Here is a 21,960-nt window from a genome sequence, read left to right on the forward strand (position 1 = left end):
TATTCTCAAATGTGCTTTGCATACATCATGGTATCCTTTGATAGCTTGGGACAGCACTCCACTGCCTTATGGATCTATATTCATGATCTTTAAATGCACAAAGATCATGAGAAAGTGAGCACAAATTAGTGTTTAATTCCAGGACTGTAAATCAAGCCAGATGGATGGGGTGGTGGTTGATATTAGGAAGACACACTCTAAAGTGATGCATGTGAGAGGGCATGGCAGTTCACAGTGGATATGGGTGCGTTCCGAGGTGAATTCTAAACAGCCGCACTCTGCCATATTCGAAGCACATAGGTGCTGGTCGAAGTTTGCTATGATTACAAGGGTGGACCATGGAAGGGGCAACAATGTGAAATGGATGGGAGATACACCCACATTCTGTAAATCGTCTATATTTAATCAAGTGTCATTGCCCTACCGCGGGGGAGGCTGGAGGCAGTGTTTTTCCATGATTACCTGGTAAAGGTTACTATCAGAATATTGAGTTTTAAATATTGTCGTACAAAAACTTTGACTCCCAATATCATTTGCCATGATATTGTGTAAGTATATAGTAGGTAAGAATGTAGTTACTATTCTTAATTCCACATCTATGTACCTTGAAGATATATATATCTATTTAAACCCACAACCACTCGTCAACAGGCAGCTGACCCGCTACCTCGAGAACAACAATATCCTGGACCCATCCCAGTCCGGCTTCCGCAGCAACCACAGCACCGAGACCGCCCTCATCGCCGCCACCAACGACATCAGGATCCTTATGAACAAAGGAGAAACAGCCGCCCTCATCCTTCTGGACCTATCAGCAGCCTTTGACACGGTCTGCCACCGCACCCTAACAGCACGCCTCCATGAAGACGGAATCCAAGAGAAGGCCCTGACCTGGATCACATCCTTCCTCTCTGGCAGAACCCAGAGCGTCCGCCTCCCACCCTTCCGCTCCAAGACCACCGAGATCATCTGTGGCGTTCCTCAGGGATCATCCCTCAGCCTGACGCTGTTCATTATCTACATGGCACCAATCGCCCACGTCGCACGACAATATAGCCTCAACAGCATCTCCTACGCCGATGACACTCAGCGAAGACCCCCACACCGCCAAAGCCAACCTCCACAGAGAAATGAAGGCAGTCGCCGAATGGATGAAGGACAGCAGGCTGAAGCTGAATTCAGATAAGACGGAGGTCCTCATCCTCGGCTCAACCCCCTCAGCCTGGGACAACTCCTGGTGGCCAAAATCGCTAGGAACAACCCCAGAACCCACGAACCACGCACGCAACCTAGGGGTCATCCTCGACTCCGCCCTCACCATGACCAAGCAGGTCAACGCTGTCTCCGCTTCCTGCTTCAACACCCTCCGAATGCTCCGCAGGATCTTCAAATGGATCCCCTCCGACGCGAGAAGAACCGTCACCCAGGCTCTCGTCACCAGCAGACTGGACTACGGGAACGCCCTCTATGCAGGAACAACAACCAAGCTCCTGAGACGGCTGCAACGCATCCAGAACGCCTCAGCACGACTGATCCTCAACGTCCCCCAACGCAGCCACATCACACCCCACCTGAGAGGCCTGCACTGGCTCCCTGTCAACAAGAGGATCACCTTCAAACTCCTCATCCATGCACACAAAGCCCTACACAATGCCGGATCAGCATACCTCAATGACTGACTCAGCTTCTACACCCCCACCCGCAGCCTCCACTCTGCCACCCTTGCCACTGTTCCACGCATTCGGAAAACCACCGGCAGCGGCAGATCCTTCTCCTACCATGCCGCCAAGACCTGGAACACTCTCCCTACCGGCCTACGACAGACCAAGGACCTGCTGGCCTTCAGAATACTTCTCAAGACCTGGCTCTTCGATCAGTAGCAGCCCCCCCCCCCCCAGCGCCTTGAGACCCTCGCGGGTGTGTAGCGCGCTTTACAAATGTAATGATTGATTGATTGAACCACTAGTGATTCTGCAATAGCAGGCACTCTCATCCTGGCCCAGGTGCATAGAGACATACTGCTTTGTAACTATTTGGGCAGACAGAGTGTATTTAGGAGGTTCTGTTTGGTCGATACTGTACCATACACAACATAGTTGACTAAGAATTTCTGTATGATCGTCAAAGCTCTCTGGTACTCTTATTGTTGTGGCCTTGTAAAACTGACTATGCAGTTCTAGAGATTAATATTGCCTGGAACACACCTCCAGCCCTGAAACCAAATAGCCTGAATCATTTTTAAAAGGCAATAGCAGCAAGGAATGGCGTAAACAAACTTTTATTTCGTGTTGTTTTCAGGTATTCTGTGGATCGGCACACTGATATGGACCGAATGTTCGATATTTACCCTGACAACGGCTCGCTCTTTACTTTGAAATCGCTTGACCGGGAATCGTCACAGTGGCACAACATTACAGTTGTAGCAACAGAGATCAGTAAGTGGGTCCTAAATTAAGCTACTGTTGCCTATGTTTTGAAGTATGGGGTCTACCTGCCGAATGTTGTCAATTAAAGAGACAGGGTAATATTGCTACAAACCTTTCTCCCACAACCTGTTTGAGGTTTCAGGTTTAGTGGAGGTTATGGTGTTCAATCTCCTATTCACAGAGTGCTGAATAGTTGCAGTTAAGTATCACATGATGTGGAGGACATATGCAAAAAATACTTTGATATGTTTTTAAATTCATTCATGTTCATTTATAATCCTCAATTAATCAACACGTTTCATGGATTATTCTGCATTTTTAAAGGGATAGTTCATTTAAAAGGCAAGCATTCAAGTGGAAACAACTATTCTCTTCCATTGAAGTTTACCATATTTCTGATGATATGATTGGACAATGAGGAAATTAATCTGTGTTATCTATAAAGTTTGACCTTCGATATAATGTAATTACGTGTTGGTGTTCCTTGTTCAGGATAATAACGATGGATAACACCTTTGGATAAGGTGGCATTAACCTCTGGTAATTGCCTCAGCCAGGGTTTAGAATGTGGGATAGGGCTATTAAAAGATGTTAATTATGACAGCTCATGAGCAAAAAGGATATTAGCTTTTATCGCCCTACCGTTCCCCAAAGTCAGCAAAAATGTATTCCCCCTACCTCTATCTGTTTCACAGTTTTTGTCATCCTAGAAGGAAGGTAAACAGTGCATAGTGCTGGTATTCAAAGGGTTTTAATTGGCTGAGCCAGTCTCAGCATTGTTTACAGGGTGCCATTTCTATCTATCTTTTCAAAATGTGTGTCATTTGTTAGCATTCTATATTTTGTCCCTAGAGCAAAACGAGATAGAAAAGCAGGTTTTCAATAAGTGCGGCCGTGCAATTGTTCAAAGGAAGGATTATCAAAATATGCATAGCCGTCTGCTCAGGAGAATTACTTTAAGCCAGGCATGATTTTCTAGCTAGCCACACCAAGCATGACTGGTCTGCAGATCATTTCAATCTTTACAAAGCTAGGCCTACAAGTCCCAGCATTCATGATGTTGTTGGCTAATAAAACAGGAAGGCTGAGAAGTTTCCTAATGATACAGGACCAATTCAGCTTCATCTGTGATCTTGTTGCTTGACCAATGCAGGGATAAATTGAATTTATCTATTTGCATAGTAACATTGTGTGTTGTTTCAAAAGTTATCAATAGTCCAAGGAGAAATAGTAACAGCATTGAAAATAGTATAGAGTTTTATAGACAGCAGAAGAATGAAAGCGTGAGTAACCCTTGAGGGATTGGAACTCTCCTCCAGTGACGAGAACAGCAAGAGCTTGTCAATGTAATCCATCCATTGGGCCAGCAGTTCTTCCTTGCTAGTTGTGGTGTTGGCACAATCATTGTACATGACACACACAAAAGGTGATGGAAGGAATGCTTGAAATGTGTCTAACCACTGGCAATCGCTCAGGGTAGCATGCCAACCCATAGTTCTTTTGCTCACCATGCCATCTCAGTTCGGACCCAGCCATATGCAAATCAGTCTTGACCCTGCTCCTCATGGGGACGTTCCAGTCCAAACTGTCAAGCCAGGTCCTCTCTGAACCAGCACACAAGCAACCCAGAACCGGTTTTGCCTTAATTATGGGCTCATCAGCCAGGTACAGCTTGGTTCCAGTGACACAGTGAGTATGGGACCCCTGCCTGGGCATACCTATGCCACTCAGGGCGGTATATGGAACACACAGCAGGTGATGGGAGGAATGCTTCTAATTTGTCTAACCACTGGCAATAGCTTGAGTAGTATCCCAACCCATCGTTCTTTTGCTCACTATGCCTCCCCAGTTTAGACCCAGCCATATGCAAATGAGTCTTGACCCTGCTGCTCATGGGAACAGTGCAGCCTGAACTGCCAAGCCAGGTCCTTCCTGTACCGGAACAGGGCTCATCATCTTCACTATTATCTTTTAAAATCTTGTTTAATCATCTAAAAAACTCTGTCTTTTAGAACTAGACTGGGACATTTCATTGTCTTACCTCAGAAATGTGCCTGCACGCTCCTGCTCCGCAACTGGCCGTCTTTAAACTTTTGTTGTGATTTCCATCAGGAAACCAAATCAGGAGACCGGACAGCAGAATTGTGGTGATTAGTATTGTTAAACAAAGAAACACAAACCCGCACTTGAAACGTCAGAGTATATATTTCAATTTTATCCGAAGTTTAACTGACAGGGCAGTTTCTCTGATAGGTACCAGGAACGCTACCCTGTGTTGTTAGATGTACATGCCCAAGAAATGGTATTACACTATCATAATGATGTAATTTATTCATTTAGTACACTCAAATGAAATATAATAAATTAGTATTTGCATCACCTCCGCTGATTTGAACCATCAGTTGTGTCATCTTTAAGCGCCCACCTATGTACAGACTGCAGAAGGTAGTGTAAAAAATTGCTCACGTCGTCATACAAAAAAGACTACGGCAAGCACTTATCAGCACAGCAATATGAATTCTAAGATTAGTATGGTAAAGCTTGCTCCAGAGAGCATCGCTGTGCATGCTTTATGTCAAAGAGAAAAAACGTACCAATTACACCGAATTGAGGGGCATATTATCAAGAAACAGCGTTAAAATTATCGCTGCTTTAGCGGCTGGAAACTGCTGCTAAAGCAGCGATAATGGGCTTGATAATATGCCCTTGTGAATTCCCATAGAAGCCCATGTTCTGGTGTGTACATGGGCTTCAATTGGAATTTTCAAGGGCATATTATCAAGACCATAGCAATAATTTTAACGCCGTTCTTGAAAATATGCCCTTGAATTTGACGACTGGCCACGGTGGGTGGAAGGCATGCTAGTTTTACCCGACTCTAGGAAACCTTGAAGCCTAAAGACCATGATGAATCAGCTCTGCCTTTTCAAAAGCGCCCTCGGCCATGTGTTGCCTGGTTTCAAAGTTTCAAAGTTCAATGCGCCTTGATACCCTCTCGGGTGACATGCCACGCTTTACAAGTACAACTTGATTGATTGATTGAAAGCTTGAACATGCAAAGCTGTAGGGTATCTTCTCTGCATTCCTCCAGAAATTGACATAAATGAGTGAGAGCATACAATCATGTTTGTCCAACCTTGTGCAAGTATTATATCTTGCAGGTGGAATGAAGTAGGGAATCTTGTTCACGTATGCTTGCTAGCAGGTAGCATATCATTTTTTTTACCTGCCATGCCCTTAATCACCTCTGTATGCTTTCCCACTTCTGACTGCCCTGATGCCCACCTCCCAAATCCTATTAGCGGTCTTACAGTAGCTGCGTCTGTGTTTCAACTTTTTCCGCATACGCGGTTTGACTGCCAGCAGTCATTCATCCAGCTCATTTTCTTGTATTTGTTTTCTCCTTCTTGCAGGCAATCCAAAAGACAACAGCCGGGTTCCCGTGTACATTAAGGTTGTGGACGTGAACGACAATGCCCCAGAGTTGGCCATGTTCTACGACACCTTTGTGTGCGAAAAGGCAAAACCAGCTACGGTAAGTTGGCGCTGCACGCGGTTCCCCCACTAAGACGTGTTTGAGAGCTGGTCCCACTGAGGAATGGAGCCTTAAATTCTCTGCACAAAGAGAACGCTCAGCGGCAGATCTGAGCTTCCGCACTGAATGCGCATTGTGCAAGGATCCGCATGCTGTGTGACCCTTGTTAGCGCATCACGAGTCTCCTATGTTTACTTATTGAAAGTTACTCCCCATGAAAACAGACAACTGTTCTTTGTAAACAAAGAATAACAAAGCAGGAAGGAGCAAACATTGCACAGCAGCTGGATTTGTGTCTCACCAAAAAAAGACAAATCTTGTTAGCTGCAAATCTACTAAATCTCGGCAAAAAGCAAAACAGCAGGCACGCTTGTATCAGCTATCAGTCAGACTGTTTCTCATGGTGGTCAGTTTTTGCTTTTATCTCAGTCCTTTCCTTTACACATGGTGTGAGCTCGAGCCCAGCGATTTGTTGGAAACAGCATAAACACGTGCTAGGATATTATGCCGGGCACTATGTGAGCTCTCCAATTGAGGTGCAAATGGAGACCGAGCACCAGAGCCAAATAGCTGAGAGGCTCCTTATTTTACAACGCTAAATTTATTTCATATAAAATCTTCCAGCCCCGCCAATCTCAGGTCAAGCATCTTCAGTACTTAATGAACATGTGCTTTCTTTGAAATAAACCCGCTTTATGGCTCAGTCTTTACCTTCCAATAAACTTCAGTATTACTAAAGCTAGAGTCGCATCTGTGCTCTTGTGTTTGGTTAAAAATAATCTGTATAGAACAGACCCGCCCTCAGATTAGCTGAGTGTTACGCCAGCAGAACTAGCTGAATATAAAGAAGCCCAGAAGGTAGACGAGCATCCATGTTTGAGACAAGTTAAGAAGAGAGGGGGCCAAGATGCAAAGGTGTGTCAGAGAAGAAAATAAATGAAAGGGATGGGTAAAAAAGGGGCCCTCATAAGGGAGAACGGGGTTACAATAAAGCCAGGTTGTGACTTTAAATTTGCCTACTTCTCCTTCATACTTTCCTCTTAACTTCCCTGCTTTCAATTTCCGAGGAGCTCAGCCTTCTCTCTTTTTCATTCTTTGATGCCCCCTATTCCTTCTTCTGTAATAAAGTCAAAATTACTTTTCTGTAAGTGTCAACTATTTCAAGTAATAAATCGAAATTGCTTTTCTGAACGTCTCACATAGTCTTCTTTTTCATTTCTGGGCTAGCATTATGTCAATCAGCTGTCTTCCCCTCCCTCTCCATGTGGGACCCAAGCTCCAGGGCAAAAACATGTCTGGGGTGTTTGTGTTCCCCAGAGAGGTGATGGTGGGTGTGCGGGCAGTGGCGGCCTACCTGTTCAGACATAACTATCAGATTGGGGGAGGGCCCAGTCTGCATATGGCTAGTCCCTGTCTGTGGTGGCAGTTTACAAAAAAGTAATGGTTTAAAAGTGAGCATAAAGCAATTAAAAGTGGCTGATTTTAATTTAAGCATTGCTTTCATTACTTTAGGTCCTCTTTTTCCTCCTATCGAACTGCGTTTGCTCCTACATTTCTACTTCTTTGTTGTTTGCTGTTTCCTCAACTTGTGTCTTCTCATACTCATGCAAAACCCACTTCCTCGCCTGCTGACACCCTCCCTGCACCACTTACCCCTTTCATTTTCCACATCATACTTTCCGATGTGCTGTTTGGTATAACCCTAATCCTAAAGATGAACCCAATGCAAGTACTTCCTTTGCTTAACCCTTTCCTTGCTGCCGTCGGCCTTTGGCCGACTGCAGCACTACCTTCCCAGTGCTGCCGTCGGCCAATGGCCCACGCGGCCCGGCCCGCGCACGGAAACGCCCGCACTGAGGCGGAATATCGCCACGGTTAACGGGTTAAAATTGAGATTATCATATTTCATCTCACAGCATGGACAGATAGGTTCAGGCAGCTTAGTGCTTGAGGTGTTCTACATCACTTGTGGGCAAGCTGTTGGGTGCACTGCAAACCTGTCCACTCACAGTAGCGGCCGGTGGTGGGAGTGCTGGGGGGACGGTGGGGTGGGGTTGGTGTGGTGCGAATTTCATTGCGCGCGCTGCATTGCCAAATACGATGCAGCGCGCGCAACAAAATTTGTTTTATTTATTTATTTGTTCACTTACCTCCGTTGGGCCGTATTCCATAGTTTACTACCTCCACCCTGCTCCAACCCCGCCCCACCGCCCACAGCACTCCCACCACCCGCTGCTACTGTCCACTCAAGATGACAACAGTGCAGTCACCAAACCTATGGGTTTATCTACAACTGAAACATTTCCACGAGGGATTTTGTGCAAGGGAGCTCAGCGGTACATGAGGTCAAGAGATACATACAGAGGTGACGAGGGCGATTAATGGGACAAGACATTAAATATCATATTGCACTGTAGATTATTGTATTATATTCGAAGAACTTGAAGGGGAAAGGCTTTGTTCAGAATCACAGGATTGATGGTCAGGTGGCAAGGTGAGGTTTAGAACCCAAACCTCCATGTATCAAGATCAACAACTTAGCCACCAGACTCCAACTCCTCCATAATACACCTCGGAGGATATTGACAAGAAAATGCTGGAGCATGGTGTTATGCTAAATTTGGCCGTTTTCCGACATTTTCAAAACTCAGGGACGCGCCGTATTTACAAAAATACGGAGCACTCCAGGGTTTTCCCTAGCTCCTGCTTTAAAAAAAGCTGCCTAGGGTCACCTTTGTGCACATAAACAATGAATAATGGCGATTTGTTATTTCTAAGTGTGCTGCAGAATGTAGCACACATGGAAAGAGCAAAAAATGAGGAGAAATTAATAGTTTCTCCTCCTTTTGCCATTCTAAAACCATTTATTACCTGGCCTTAGTTTTTGGTGCTGCCCCAGCCTTGTAAATCTGGGGCAGCGTAAAAAAGCAATGGGTGTTGCGGTGGAGCCCCCACATTAACACCCATTGCCTGCTCATTTGCCACATCAGACAGCAGCAGAAAGGGGCATAATTATAAGGTGGCATAAAAGCCACGTCAAGTGGCTTTGTGCCACCTTGTAAATATCGGAAATAGCGCAACGCAACCAGAGCATCAGAAAAGATGACTTCTTGTGTCAAATGCAACTTGTTCACAACCTTTAGTAGGTGAGAATCACCACCACAGATGAAGACGTTTTGAAAAATTGCCATAAAATAATGACTAGATCACTTCCTTGTGTTGTTACATGTTTTCCTATTTTCTTCATAAATGTTCAATTGTTCTACTGAAGCAAGCACTCATTAGATTTGTTCTTTCCAAAGAAAGCTAGTCTAGGTTTATGAATATTACAGTTTTGTGTGTTCAATATTTTTTTTTACAGTTTTTTAATTAACGTTTTGGATATTTTAGAATCATTAAACAAGTTAAAAGCGAGCTTAGTAAAACACCGTTTGCATCTGAAACATAATTAGCTACAATTGTATCAGACCAATATTTGACACACCAATTATAATACCAACAGCAATAATGCATTGTCAGGTATAAATCAAATCAAATCAGTGAATTTGTAAAGCGCGCTACTTACCCGTGCGGGTCTCAAGGCACTGGGGGGGAGGGGGTGCTGCTATTGCTACAGGTCTTGAGGAGCCTTCTGAAGGTGAGCAGGTCTTGGGTCTGCCGTAGATGGGTGGGGAGGGTGTTCCAGGCCTTGGCGGCGAGGAAGGAGAAGGATCTGCCGCCGGAGGTCTTACGTTGGATCCGTGGGACGGCGGCAAGGGCAAGGCTGGGGGAGCGGAGCTGACGGGCGGGGGTGTAGAAGTTGAGTCTGTCGTTCAGGTAGGCTGGTCTGGTGTTGTGGAGTGCTTTGTGTGCGTGGGTGAGGAGTTTGAAGGTGATCCTCTTGTTGACGGGGAGCCAGTGCAGGTCTCTTAGGTGGGAGGTGATGTGGCTGCGGCAGGGGATGTTGAGGATCAGTCGGGCTGCGCGTTCTGGATGCGTTGTAGTCGTCAACGGTGTTTGTCCAGCCTGCTGCTGACGAGGGCTTGGGTCACAGTTCTTCTTGTTTCGGTCTGGATCCACTTGTAGATCCTGCGGAGCATGCAGAGGGTGTTGTAGCAGGAGGAGGAGATGGCGTTGACCTGCTTCGACATGGAGAGGGAGGAGTCGAGGATGAATCCCAGGATGAAGTATAGTGAAACATAGTAGCTGGTTACGAACGAGTAGTGGGGGAGGGGTGAGGGCAAAGGATCTTGGGATGAATAGGGTAATGGAAACAGACAAAGTAAATGCGACGTTGGGCAAACAAGATATGAGGGGAGGAGAGCGGGACAGAGAACACTAGGTCATATGTAAAACATTGGCGGTGCTTGTAGCTGGGGGAGTGATCAAGAGCTGTGATAGGGGTTGAGATTAGGGGAATCAGAAGGATAGTGACGCAAAGAAAGGGCTGTAGATTGGGCAGTGGACTAGGATGTCTTATGAGAGCTTTAAATGGAACTGTATTGTCAACGAATTAACTTAGGGCTTACATTGTGATGGATTAATGGAGATAAATGGTCATTCCTTTGGGAATTTATTAAAGCAGTCCAAATATTATCCCAGGATCTAGGAATTGGGTGTTTACACAGACCTATTTCTTTTTCAAATGTGAAGGGCTTTACTTTCCACTTGTGACCATTTTACAAGCGTACGCCTCTAAGTTGTGACCAGGGGCTAGCCCGCTGCTATCCAAGGCTAAGTGATTGCACGTTTTGCTGTGAGGACACTTAGGTCCATTAAGTGGGCTTCGGCTCTATTAGTTGTAGGATGCTCCTATAGGTCCAGAGTACAGGCCGATCAAGTGTTAAGGGTAGGGAGTGTGGGAGCAGTGCACACCAGCTCAGAATGTTGGGTGCAGTGGACAGTTTCATTGCAAAAAACACAGTTGATGGACAGAATGTAGATCAATGTCATACATTCACCACAGTACAAGGATCTGGGCCTAAATCCATCGTTTTTATGCACTCCACACCACCCTTGGTTAGACACTGGCTATATGCAAATCAGCTCTGACCCTGTGCCTCATGGGAACAGTCCAGTCCGAACTACCAAGCCATGTCTTTCCCAGACCGGAATCAAGCATCCAAGGACCGGTTTCTGGCTATCAGCCTTCATCAGCCTGGATAGCTTGACTCCAGTGGTGTGGAGAGCCTGGGACTCCCGTCTGAGTATACCCAGCACACTCGGGGTGAAAATTGCAAAAACACAGTTGATGGACAGAATGTAGATCAATGTCATACATTCACCCCAGTACAAGGATCTGGGCCTAAATCCATCTTTTTTTTGCACTCCACACCACCCTGGGTTAGACACTGGCTATATGCAAATCAGCTCTGACCCTGTGCCTCATGGGAACAGTCCAGTCCGAACTACCAAGCCATGTCTTTCCCAGACCGGAATCAAGCATCCAAGGACCGGTTTCTGGCTATCAGCCTTCATCAGCCTGGATAGCTTGACTCCAGTGGTGTGGAGAGCCTGGGACTCACGTCTGAGTATACCCAGCACACTCGGGGTGAAAATTGCAAAAAACACAGTTGATGGACAGAATGTAGATCAATGTCATACATTCACCCCAGTACAAGGATCTGGGCCTAAATCCATCGTTTTATTGCACTCCACACCACCCTGGGTTAGACACTGGCTATATGCAAATCAGCTCTGACCCTGTGCCTCATGGGAACAGTCCAGTCCGAACTACCAAGCCATGTCTTTCCCAGACCGGAATCAAGCATCCAAGGACCGGTTTCTGGCTATCAGCCTTCATCAGCCCGGATAGCTTGACTCCAGTGGTGTGGAGAGCCTGGGACTCACGTCTGAGTATACCCAGCACACTCGGGGTGAAAATTGCAAAAAACACAGTTGATGGACAGAATGTAGATCAATGTCATACATTCACCCCAGTACAAGGATCTGGGCCTAAATCCATCGTTTTTTGCACTCCACACCACCCTGGGTTAGACACTGGCTATATCCAAATCAGCTCTGACCCTGTGCCTCATGGGAACAGTCCAGTCCGAACTACCAAGCCATGTCTTTCCCATACCGGAATCAAGCATCCAAGGACCGGTTTCTGGCTATCAGTCTTCATCAGCCTGGATAGCTTGACTCCAGTGGTGTGGAGAGCCTGGGACTCACGTCTGAGTATACCCAGCACACTCGGGGTGAAAATTGCAAAAAACACAGTTGATGGACAGAATGTAGATCAATGTCATACATTCACCCCAGTACAAGGATCTGGGCCTAAATCCATCGTTTATTTGCACTCCACACCACCCTGGGTTAGACACTGGCTATATGCAAATCAGCTCTGACCCTGTGCCTCATGGGAACAGTCCAGTCCGAACTACCAAGCCATGTCTTTCCCAGACCGGAATCAAGCATCCAAGGACCGGTTTCTGGCTATCAGCCTTCATCAGCCTGGATAGCTTGACTCTAGTGGTGTGGAGAGCCTGGGACTCACGTCTGAGTATACCCAGCACATTCGGGGTGAAAACTGCAAAAAACACAGTTGATGGACAGAATGTAGATCAATGTCATACATTCACCCCAGTACAAGGATCTGGGCCTAAATCCATCGTTTTTTTGCACTCCACACCACCCTGGGTTAGACACTGGCTATATGCAAATCAGCTCTGACCCTGTGCCTCATGGGAACAGTCCAGTCCGAACTACCAAGCCATGTCTTTCCCAGACCGGAATCAAGCATCCAAGGACCGGTTTCTGGCTATCAGCCTTCATCAGCCTGGATAGATGAAAGTCAGCGTTTGGGATTGAGCTACCCTGGCAGTAGGTTGCAGCATTCTAAAATATCCTGTTTATCCTCCCAGGAGCGAGATAGACCCTGTGAATTGGATTAATTTAAATGTGGAATTTCTGGAAGTTTTATGGGGTATTCAAGCGCCTCAGCCCACTTCTTGTCATGAATGGTTCTCCCTAGATCAGACTCCCAAGTGTCTCGGAGTGGATAGAGTGGGTCAGATATATGTGTACATTGGCCCCAATGGTGTAAAGTGTTTACGCCAATGTGTGCATGGAGGTATCTACGTCCATAATCTCCTAAGTGGTTCTCACAACAATGGTTATGAGACCATAGGTGAGAAATTGGCTCCTTTGTACTGTGTATTGCACTTGGAGGGACTGGAAGGACAATAGTTTATCATTCTGAAGAGATGGCCCAGGGTTTTGATGGCTGCCTCAGTCCATAAAAGTAAGCCTCTACGATCAAGACACTCTCAGGTCTTGAAAGGCGAAATAGCAGAATGCAGGGTGCATAGAGGGAGGGATGTTTTGCAATTCTGTGCTAACATACTAGGCACTGAGTCGACACCAGTACAATTTGAGGGCAGTTGGAGCCAGATCTAGAAACGGGCAGTGTCAAATGATTTACTTCAGCAGTCATCAATGCACGGTGGTTCACAGCTGTTTCTTTGACAGCGAGCCCCAAAATCCAACGGGCTAACCACTGCATCTGGGCGGTTTTGTCTGACCATTTCAAAGTACAGAAAACAAAGAGATTGTGAACATTACTGAAGTGGCACCTGTGAACCAGAGTGTAAATAAATACATTGCTGAATCCCAACTTTTGTTTCGTCCCATGGTACGGCTGGGGAATCAAGGTAATTTTAGGCAAAGAACTAGTGACATTAAATTACACCAAAGCAGTACTATCACCTTAAAGTGGAGCTGTAAATGGTTCATGGCTCTGTTATATATCTGTCCTGTTGGTCAATTTTTTGCAGTACACACTTCCCACAAAGCTAGCCATTTTTTCAGCATTTTCACCTTTGCATGAAACACTGTTGATTAATTGAAGAATGAGCTGTGTAATAGAAATCTGCCTGTAAGCTGTACCCTGGTGACGCCATATTGTTTTTGTCTCTCCTTTTAGCTCATACAGACCATCCGTGCTATTGATAAGGATGAATCAATCAAAGGCCTCCATTTTTCTTTCTCTGTACCCTTGCAAGCAGCAAGCAGCTCCAACTTTACAGTTCAGGACAACAAAGGTGAGCCTTCTCTCTGTTCTTTATAAGAAGCATTGAGGCTTATTGTGTGCCTCACAAAATGATCTAAACAAACAAATAAAATAAAAAGGTTGCCCAATACTGAAATAGTCATGTGATCTGACTTGTTAAAGCACCCTCAAATGCATAACTGGGTTTTTCTTATATGGCACTGCGCTGAGGTACCTACACTCTCTTAGGAGCAGGAGGGGTTCTCCGTTCCTGACCCAGACATTTACTTCTATGCAATGCAGGCTCAATTCTCCACACTTTGATACCACTCCCTCCCATGGGTAACCCACCTAATGGCGACGCGCTCCATGATTACTTTGGGTACACTTCAAATGGCAGTGGCAGTGAGGGCAACTAAGTCGAGGGTAGAGATGATTACCAGTGAGATGAACAATGCAGTGGGTTATGGGCTGATGCTGATACTAGGTTTTAAACTAATAACATCTCTACCTTGCCATAATTGAACAATCTCATCCTTCCCTAGATCTTGTAGAAAGTATTACAGGAAGCCCTGATAAGGGCTGAAATGACTCAGGAATGTCACCTTTATTGTCCTAAATTGAGCTAAGAACATTTGCTGTCCTTAGCTTGAGAGGAGGCAGACCACCGCACTCTATGCAGTCATGTATTACAGGCAAAACAGGCCAAGAAATCAAGCAATCCAAAATTTGCCAATGACCCAGCTGGGTTTGCCTTGTTAATGCAAGTCACCTGAATAGATCTTAAAAGTTTTGCTGTCCTGCTTGCCAGATCACAATTGGAGCTTGACCTAGGAGAGATTCTAAATGACAAATGCAGTGAATATTGCTGTAGATAGAGTACTCTTGTTTCTATTACAGTAGGCACAAGAAATTGCATTTCAAATTCCTGCAGCAATTCTATTATCCATCGTTATTTTTGCACAAACTAAACCAGGATTGTAGCCAGGTTTGCTATACATGCAAATATCAAGAAGTAGATTTTATACCCCTAGCCTGGTTCTTCATATCCAGACAGGCATATTGGAGAGACGTTTTCACTATGTTATCTGAACTATGGGCACAGCAATCCCGGCGACACCAATGGTGGCACTCCTTGGCTATGCACTAGATATCCCTAAATTGGCTAGGAAGAATGCTACGCTGTCCTTTTACTCCTAGCTAAGCATAAACTGCCATGGCCTGGATGCATAAGCCAACCCGGAAGGATACAGATTGGATCAAACACATGGCAATGTGCAGGCTGAGACTTATGTCATGGTCCAACCTGCTGTGCGCCATCTTAGAGATGTTTGGGGCCGCCCAGGCCATGCTTCTCCAGTGTATGAGTAGGTGGAAGAGGAACATAAACAGGATGTAACGTAACAATCTACCTAAAACCAGAAGTCCTCGATCGGTGAATGTCTGCCTTTGTTAGTGGCTGTACCTGTGAATTGCACTTCTCTTCTTTCTTTTATAGTATGGCTGGGCACCACATGGTGTAAAACTTTCATGATACTCAACTTCTTGCATGTGTATGGCATTATCTATTTATTTAAATTGTACCAATGATTGCTACACTGTTGTTGTATTTTGAAAAAATTGAAATAAAAAAGAAATCCTTTGATTTTTCTTGCAGATGACACTGCAGGAATATTTACCAGAAGGAATGGATACAGCCGCCATGAAATGAACACCTACCTCCTTCCTGTGGTGATATCGGACAATGGCCACCCTGTCCAGAGCAGCACAGGCACACTGACCATTCGTGTGTGTGGCTGTGACAGCTGGGGGAATAAGCAGTCTTGCAATGCAGAAGCGCTTGTCCATCCCACCGGGCTTAGCACTGGAGCGCTCATCGCCATCCTCCTCTGCATCATCATACTACTAGGTAACGGCGGTGATAGTTTTGACTAGTTCAAACAGTTTTTATTTTGTTCTACTGGAAAGTAATTGGTGGAAGTTGAACATGAAACAAGTGTAGTTTGGCTCATTTTTCTTGGCACTTGCATTCAAAATAGGAGTGGAGGTGCTCTGTGTGGGTGCTGCGGAAGTGGGAGAATAGATGCTGTGGTGTGGGGCAGCTCTCTCTCAAAAGGCAACTCACCCTTTTATCCAGTGCCAAGTGAAATCTTTTTTCTGAAGAAAGGAATGGTATAATGCCATCCTCAAGTAAGAGTGAAATGTTGTGTAAATTAATAAATGTATTACGTATGTGTGTTAGGCCAGGCATCCTTGGTGTGATTTCCCTCTGATGTTATGCCTTCTGACCTCTTTTTTTGCAGACTTCATTTTTTTAGGCTTTAGGATTTTGGGCACTTTAACCCTTCTAACCAGTGCTAAAGTGCATGTGTTCATTCCCTAAAAACATGATACCTTTGGATTATCCACAATTAGCATATTTAATTTACTTATAAGTCCCTAGTAAAGTGCACTACCTGTACCCAGGGCCTGTACCTAAAATGCTACTAGTGGGCCTGCAGCTCCGATTGTTCCAACCACTTCAGTAGCCCATAAACAAGGCTGCCATCGCAGAGCCAGTGTGTACATTTTTAAACTGCCTTGTTGGGCTAGCAAGTTAACCCTCTTGCCAGGCCCAAATCTTCCTTTTTATACATAAGTCACCTATAAGGTAGGACCTAGGCTGCCCTAAGATCAGGGTGCAGTGTATTTAAATGCAGAACATATACTTTTAAGTTTTTTATGTCCTGATAGTGAAAGACTAATCAATTCCTTTTTTTACTATTGCAAGGCTGACCTATCCCATAGGTTAACATTGGGATTACCTTATTATGTTTTATAAGAGTAATTACCATTTGGGAAAATATAGATATTTGAGTTTGGTGTCTCTGGACTCACAATTTAAAATCACAACTCAGGGTAAAGTTGGATTTTAAGTTGTACCTCTAAAAATGCCACTTTTAGAAAGTTGTCATTTTCTTACTTTAACCATTCTGTGCCTCTCTCTGATTACACATCTGGGTTGAGTGACAGCTGGTCTTTTTGCAATCCCTCTAGACAGCCACAAACAAAGGTAACTTAGGTTTGCCTGATGGCCCATTAACATCCTGATGGATTCTACTGTGTAGGATGGGAGGGAAGCGCTGGAACCTGGACCAGAATGGCTGTGCCTGTCTCCTACACAAAGAGCTGCATACCCCCTGTAGTGAATCTGAAGCCAGGGCAGGAAGGGAAGGGACTATGTGCACTTCAAAGGCCTCTCGTTGAAGTCTCCCCCACTTCAAAGGCACAACTGGCTATGAGTACTGGACCTTAAACACCACGCTTCAGTACACTTCTGTACCAGACAAAACTCTGCCAGGAAGAAGGACTACTGTGCTGCCAAAAGGGTTGTCACTCTGCTGGACTTTGCTGGACTCCTGGTTTGCTGTGCCTGCCCTTGCTGCCTGAAGCCCTCTATGCCTGGGAGTGAGAACGACTGGACTTACATTTTTACTTTGTTCGCCATAAGTTGGCAGGGTATGCTCAGAAGTGAGTCCCTTGCTCACTTTGCCACTGGATTCAAGCAAGCCGGGCTGAAGAAGGCTGAAATGCCAGAAACCGGTCCTCGGTAGCTTGTTTTCGGTCCAGGGAAGGCATGGCTTGGCAGTTCGGGCTGGACTGTTCCCATGAGGCACAGGGTCAGACTGATTTGCATATGGCTATGTCTGAACTGGGGTGGCAGAGTGGGTTAAAGAACGGTGATGGATTAAACCCAGATCAGTTGACCGGGGGTGAGTGCTTGTATTGTCAACGCTCCGTCCATCAGTTCCTTTGGTTTTTCTTTGTTCGCCATAAGTTGGCAGGGTATGCTTAGACGTGAGTCCTTGCTCACTTTGCCACTGGATTCAAGCAAGCCGGGCTGAAGAAGGCTGAAATGCCAGAAACCGGTTCTCGGTAGCTTGTTTCCAGTCCAGGGAAGGCATGGCTTGGCAGTTCGGGCTGGACTGTTCCCTTGAGGCACAGGGTCAGACTGATTTGCAAATGGCCATGTCTGATGGCAGAGTGGGTTAAAGAACGGTGATGGATTAAACCCAGATCAGTTGACTGGGGGTGAGTGCTTGTATTGTTAATGCTCCGTCCATCATTTCCTTTGGTTTTTCTTTGGACTTACATCTCTACATCCCCAGAACCAAAGTGACTACAAGGGCTTGCTGGCTTGCCTCCTGTTCTGAAGTCTCAGGGACCTCAAAGACTTCTAACAACCCTTCTGCAGCCTCTGATCTCTGCCAACTGTGAGTCTTGCCCTGCCAAGTAGTACAAGTCTAGTTCTGGGGATATACAGCTAAATTCATGAAGCATTTTTGCGGGCACAAACGGTGCGAATCGCAGAATTCGGCCATTTGCCCCCGCAAAAATTGCATTTGAAATTCATCATTGGGTCATTTACTCACAATTTGAGAAATCGCAAAAAATTGCGATTTCTCAAATTGCGATCGCATTTAAGGAATCTCAATTTGAGATTTCTTTAATGCTATTCATGGGCCAATAAAAAATTGTGAATTCGCTATTTTTTCCCGCTATTTACCGCGAAGTCAGACTTCGTGGTAAATAGCGAAAACTGAGAAAAATTCACTTTTGTGCATTTTTCTCAGTTGTATGTTACAGAAACACGTGTCCTTTGGACATGTGTGTGCGTAAAATGAGTCTAATTTACATTTCAGGGGTGCTACAGGGTGTCCTGTGGACACCCCTAGCACCCTTGAAATCGCATCCTTATTTGCGATTAGCAAATTGCTAATCGCAAATAAGGAATAACTCCCCATTCATTCCTATGGGCCTTTAGGCCCATAGGAATGAATGGGGAGCTATTCCTTATTTGCGATTAGCAGGCCCATAGGAATGAATGGGGAGCTATTCCTTATTTGCGATTAGCAATTTGCTAATCGCAAATAAGGAATGTGTTTAGGAATCGCAATTTATTTTGCGATTCCTACATGAATCCCGTTTTGCGAGTCTGTAATAGCGATTCCTTATTATTCGCTATTACAGACTCGCAAAACATGCCGATGATGAATCGGGCTGTTAGTGGATATAAGTGGGTTTGCTGACTGTTTTTCTGCAAAATCCATGCATCACCGTTGTTGCGCCAGTCGGAACCCACACGTCTCCCCTAAATGCTGATGCATCGCCGCTGTCACCAAGGACATGGCATCACCGGCTGTGCGTGTCGACTACAGCACATTGCCTTCATCAGAAAGGGTTCGCCGATGATGCATCTCTCACTGCGCAGATAGGAACCTATGCATCGCCTACATCCCAAGGGATCAGCCCTGATGCATCACCTCCACTGCTACCCGCAACGGGTCTTCGACGTCGACACATTCTCCATCCAAAGCACTTTTTCAGTGGGTCAAGTTTGGTCCCTGCATCTAAACCACGCTCTATCGCGGTCAACCTGAACTTTCAGATTTGACCCAGTCAAGCGTGACCAGATAGCCCTGGTTGGCTCTTTATGTTTGTAAGCACTATATTTCAAGATGTTCTTTAAAAATGAATAACTCCAGTTCTACTTATTGGATTTTTGTCATATCGGTCATAATGTTACTTGCCTTGCCAATGAGGAACAACTTGGTAGGCTACAGGTAGCCCAAAATACAGCGGCCAGACTGATCTTGAATGTTCCATCTAGATCCCCCTCTCGCCCTCAGTTGAACAAATTACACTGGTTGCCTATTCGCCAGAGGGTGAAATTCAAGATATGCTGTACAATTCATTAATGGCTGTCTGGTGCTGGTCCTAAATATATACCTTATGACCCAGGTCGTTCTCTGCGTTCTCAGACCCAATCTCTGCTCCAGGTACCACGGATTAGAAAGGAAAGATAGGGAGGCCCAGCTCTTTCCTATAGAGGCCCTACCCTCTGGAACTCCCTGCCTCTCACCCTTAGGCATAATCCCAATTTGGCCACCTTTAGGAAATGCTTAAAGACTCACTTGTTCCTGACCATGTAGATATCTTTTCCCTGCCTGATGTTTTTTTTATCTGGATATAGCTTTGGTAAGAACACAAGCGCGGAGATACCCCTTCGGGGGTCGAATTCCTGCGCTATATAAGCAAATAAATAAATAAATAAATACATTTCTGCATCTGTACGAGAACCCGGGGCATCACTGCGCATGGCGTACCATCTGGAGGTGCCGGGGATTGCTCCTGGAATGTCCTTCTTCACTGTGATGACTCCATTGCGGTAGACAATGAGTGCTCTTAAACATGGACATGTGTAGTGAAGCTCGTACACTTTTGTGCTGTATGTTAAGGCTCTTTTTTCGAAAAAAATTCTCCCACACGTTGGCAGGTTGGGCTTCTAGAGTACGCCTCGATGAGCAGCAGTGACTCCTGGAGATGTTGGGGTTTTGACCCGAGGCCTCTTACTTGCTTGTGATGCGCTCTACGACTGAGCTGCTTCCCCGCTTCTGCCCTTCTATGTTCCCTTTTTCGAAGTTGTTGGGTTCTCGTCCTTCCTGTGAGGGGCTGAGTCCCTTATGCTGCGCCATGTTCTTGTTGGTAAGACTGCAGCATGGCTGGTCTGGTTGCTGCCTCCTGTGCTGCTTGAGGGACGCAGTGTTTCCAGCGGCTCCTTTTGGTGTTGGGCTTCATGGTGCTGCTGGTCTTGGGGTCTGGTGTCACTTGTTTGTGCCCCAGACGGTGCTCTGGCTTCAGGATCGTGTGCTTCTGGGCGAGTCACTTGATCTCCCATGTGTATGAGATACTGTGTGGGGTGTAATGAATTTGTGTGCTCCCTGATGTGTGTGCATGCTTTTGCACCACACTAGGATGGGGCCTTGTGGCATGCACTCCCGCCTTTGCACCATGTCACTCAGTTGTGTGTTTCATGTCTGCCATAGGTTCTGGCCTGGTGGGATGCACTTTCAACGCGAACTACCATGGTTCTCCGATTGTGTTTTGCACTTCTCCTGCTCTTTTTGCTGGTGGGGTGTCTGTCAATGTTGCCGTGGACGGGCTGTGTTTTTTGCTTCCTGTTCCTTGGGCAGCTGCCTTTTCCTCATGTTTGGCAGGCTCATCCAGGGCTGGGGCCTGTTGTTGGGCTCTCCTCGGGTCCTGTGTTCTCCCGCCATTGTGCCATTGGCACAGGCGCTGTTGCAGTTGTGTTTCTCATTGGGTGTATTTGTGCTGCGTTCTTCTCCTTGGACTTCAGGACTGTGCTGTTTCTTCTCGGCTCAACAAAAATGGTGTTGCCTTCGTGGCTGCCTTGGGCTGTCTGTTGTTCCTTTGTTTCCCAGCCTCCCCTCTGGGTTTGCAGGGGCTGTGGCCTTCGTATTTCGGTGGGTGCTCTGCTTTTCCCAGTTCTGGGTTTAGGTGGGGGGTGGCGTGGTTGTAGCTGCCTCTCCTCCTGTATGCTGTGGTCCTTCTCTGGTGTTTTTGTTTTGGGATCCTTTCTTTGGGGTTTCTCTCCCTGGCCTGGACTTGGCCTTCCCTGTGTCTCTGAAGTGGTGCTCTGGGCTCCGGTGCCTCTGTGGGTCTCTGCCCGTGGCTTATCCTGGATGATGTGCCTGTGGCTGCAGTGCCGGTTGTTGTCTCCGTCATCCTGCTGTGGTTCTGCCTCTCTTGGTCCCTTTCTGTGTTGCCTTTGCCTACACTACTGCGTGGTTCTTCCTAGCCCTGACATTCAGGCATGGTGCTGGAGCTCCTTTGCTGTGTCCTGGACCCGGTTGTTGCGGTCCTGGTCCTCCGGGGTTTTTTGCCTGTGGCCTTTCCTCCCTGGGGATTGCTTCTTTCCTAGGTGGGGTCGCCCGCTTGGGTTTCTGGATGAGGTTGATTTCCTCTTTTTCTGCTTCCCCGGGCTGCTGGTTCTTGGCGGGAGATGTGGTGCCGGTCTAGCCTCCTTTCGGGGTCTGTCTCCCATTCGCCGGTGTGCTTGAGTTGCCCTGGCCGATCCTCTCTGCTACGTGGTGTTCTGGGCGCCTCGTCTGCTCTGGTGCCTTGGTGGATTTTGGCTTCCCCTGGGGTGTTGTCCTGCCCTTTCTGGTTGTTTTTTTTGCCGGTGT

At 46.2% G+C, this 21,960-nt stretch overlaps 1 protein-coding gene across 2 annotated transcripts in view; it reads left to right on the forward strand.

The window, feature by feature from the left end:
- The window catches only part of LOC147722595 (cadherin-6-like), a 222,121-nt gene that overhangs the window by 189,749 nt on the left and 10,412 nt on the right, over positions 1–21,960 (forward strand). For both annotated transcript variants that reach the window (XM_086965121.1, XM_086965119.1), the window contains exons 8-11: positions 2,299–2,435; positions 5,840–5,961; positions 13,868–13,985; positions 15,591–15,842. In XM_086965121.1, coding sequence (XP_086821247.1) covers positions 2,299–2,435; positions 5,840–5,961; positions 13,868–13,985; positions 15,591–15,842 — 629 coding nt within the window. The remainder of the gene's footprint in view (positions 1–2,298; positions 2,436–5,839; positions 5,962–13,867; positions 13,986–15,590; positions 15,843–21,960) is intronic.

Source organism: Lissotriton vulgaris, chromosome 4_1, assembly GCF_964263255.1.
Source record: "Lissotriton vulgaris chromosome 4_1, aLisVul1.2, whole genome shotgun sequence".
In the NCBI taxonomy this organism is placed as follows: domain Eukaryota; kingdom Metazoa; phylum Chordata; class Amphibia; order Caudata; family Salamandridae; genus Lissotriton; species Lissotriton vulgaris.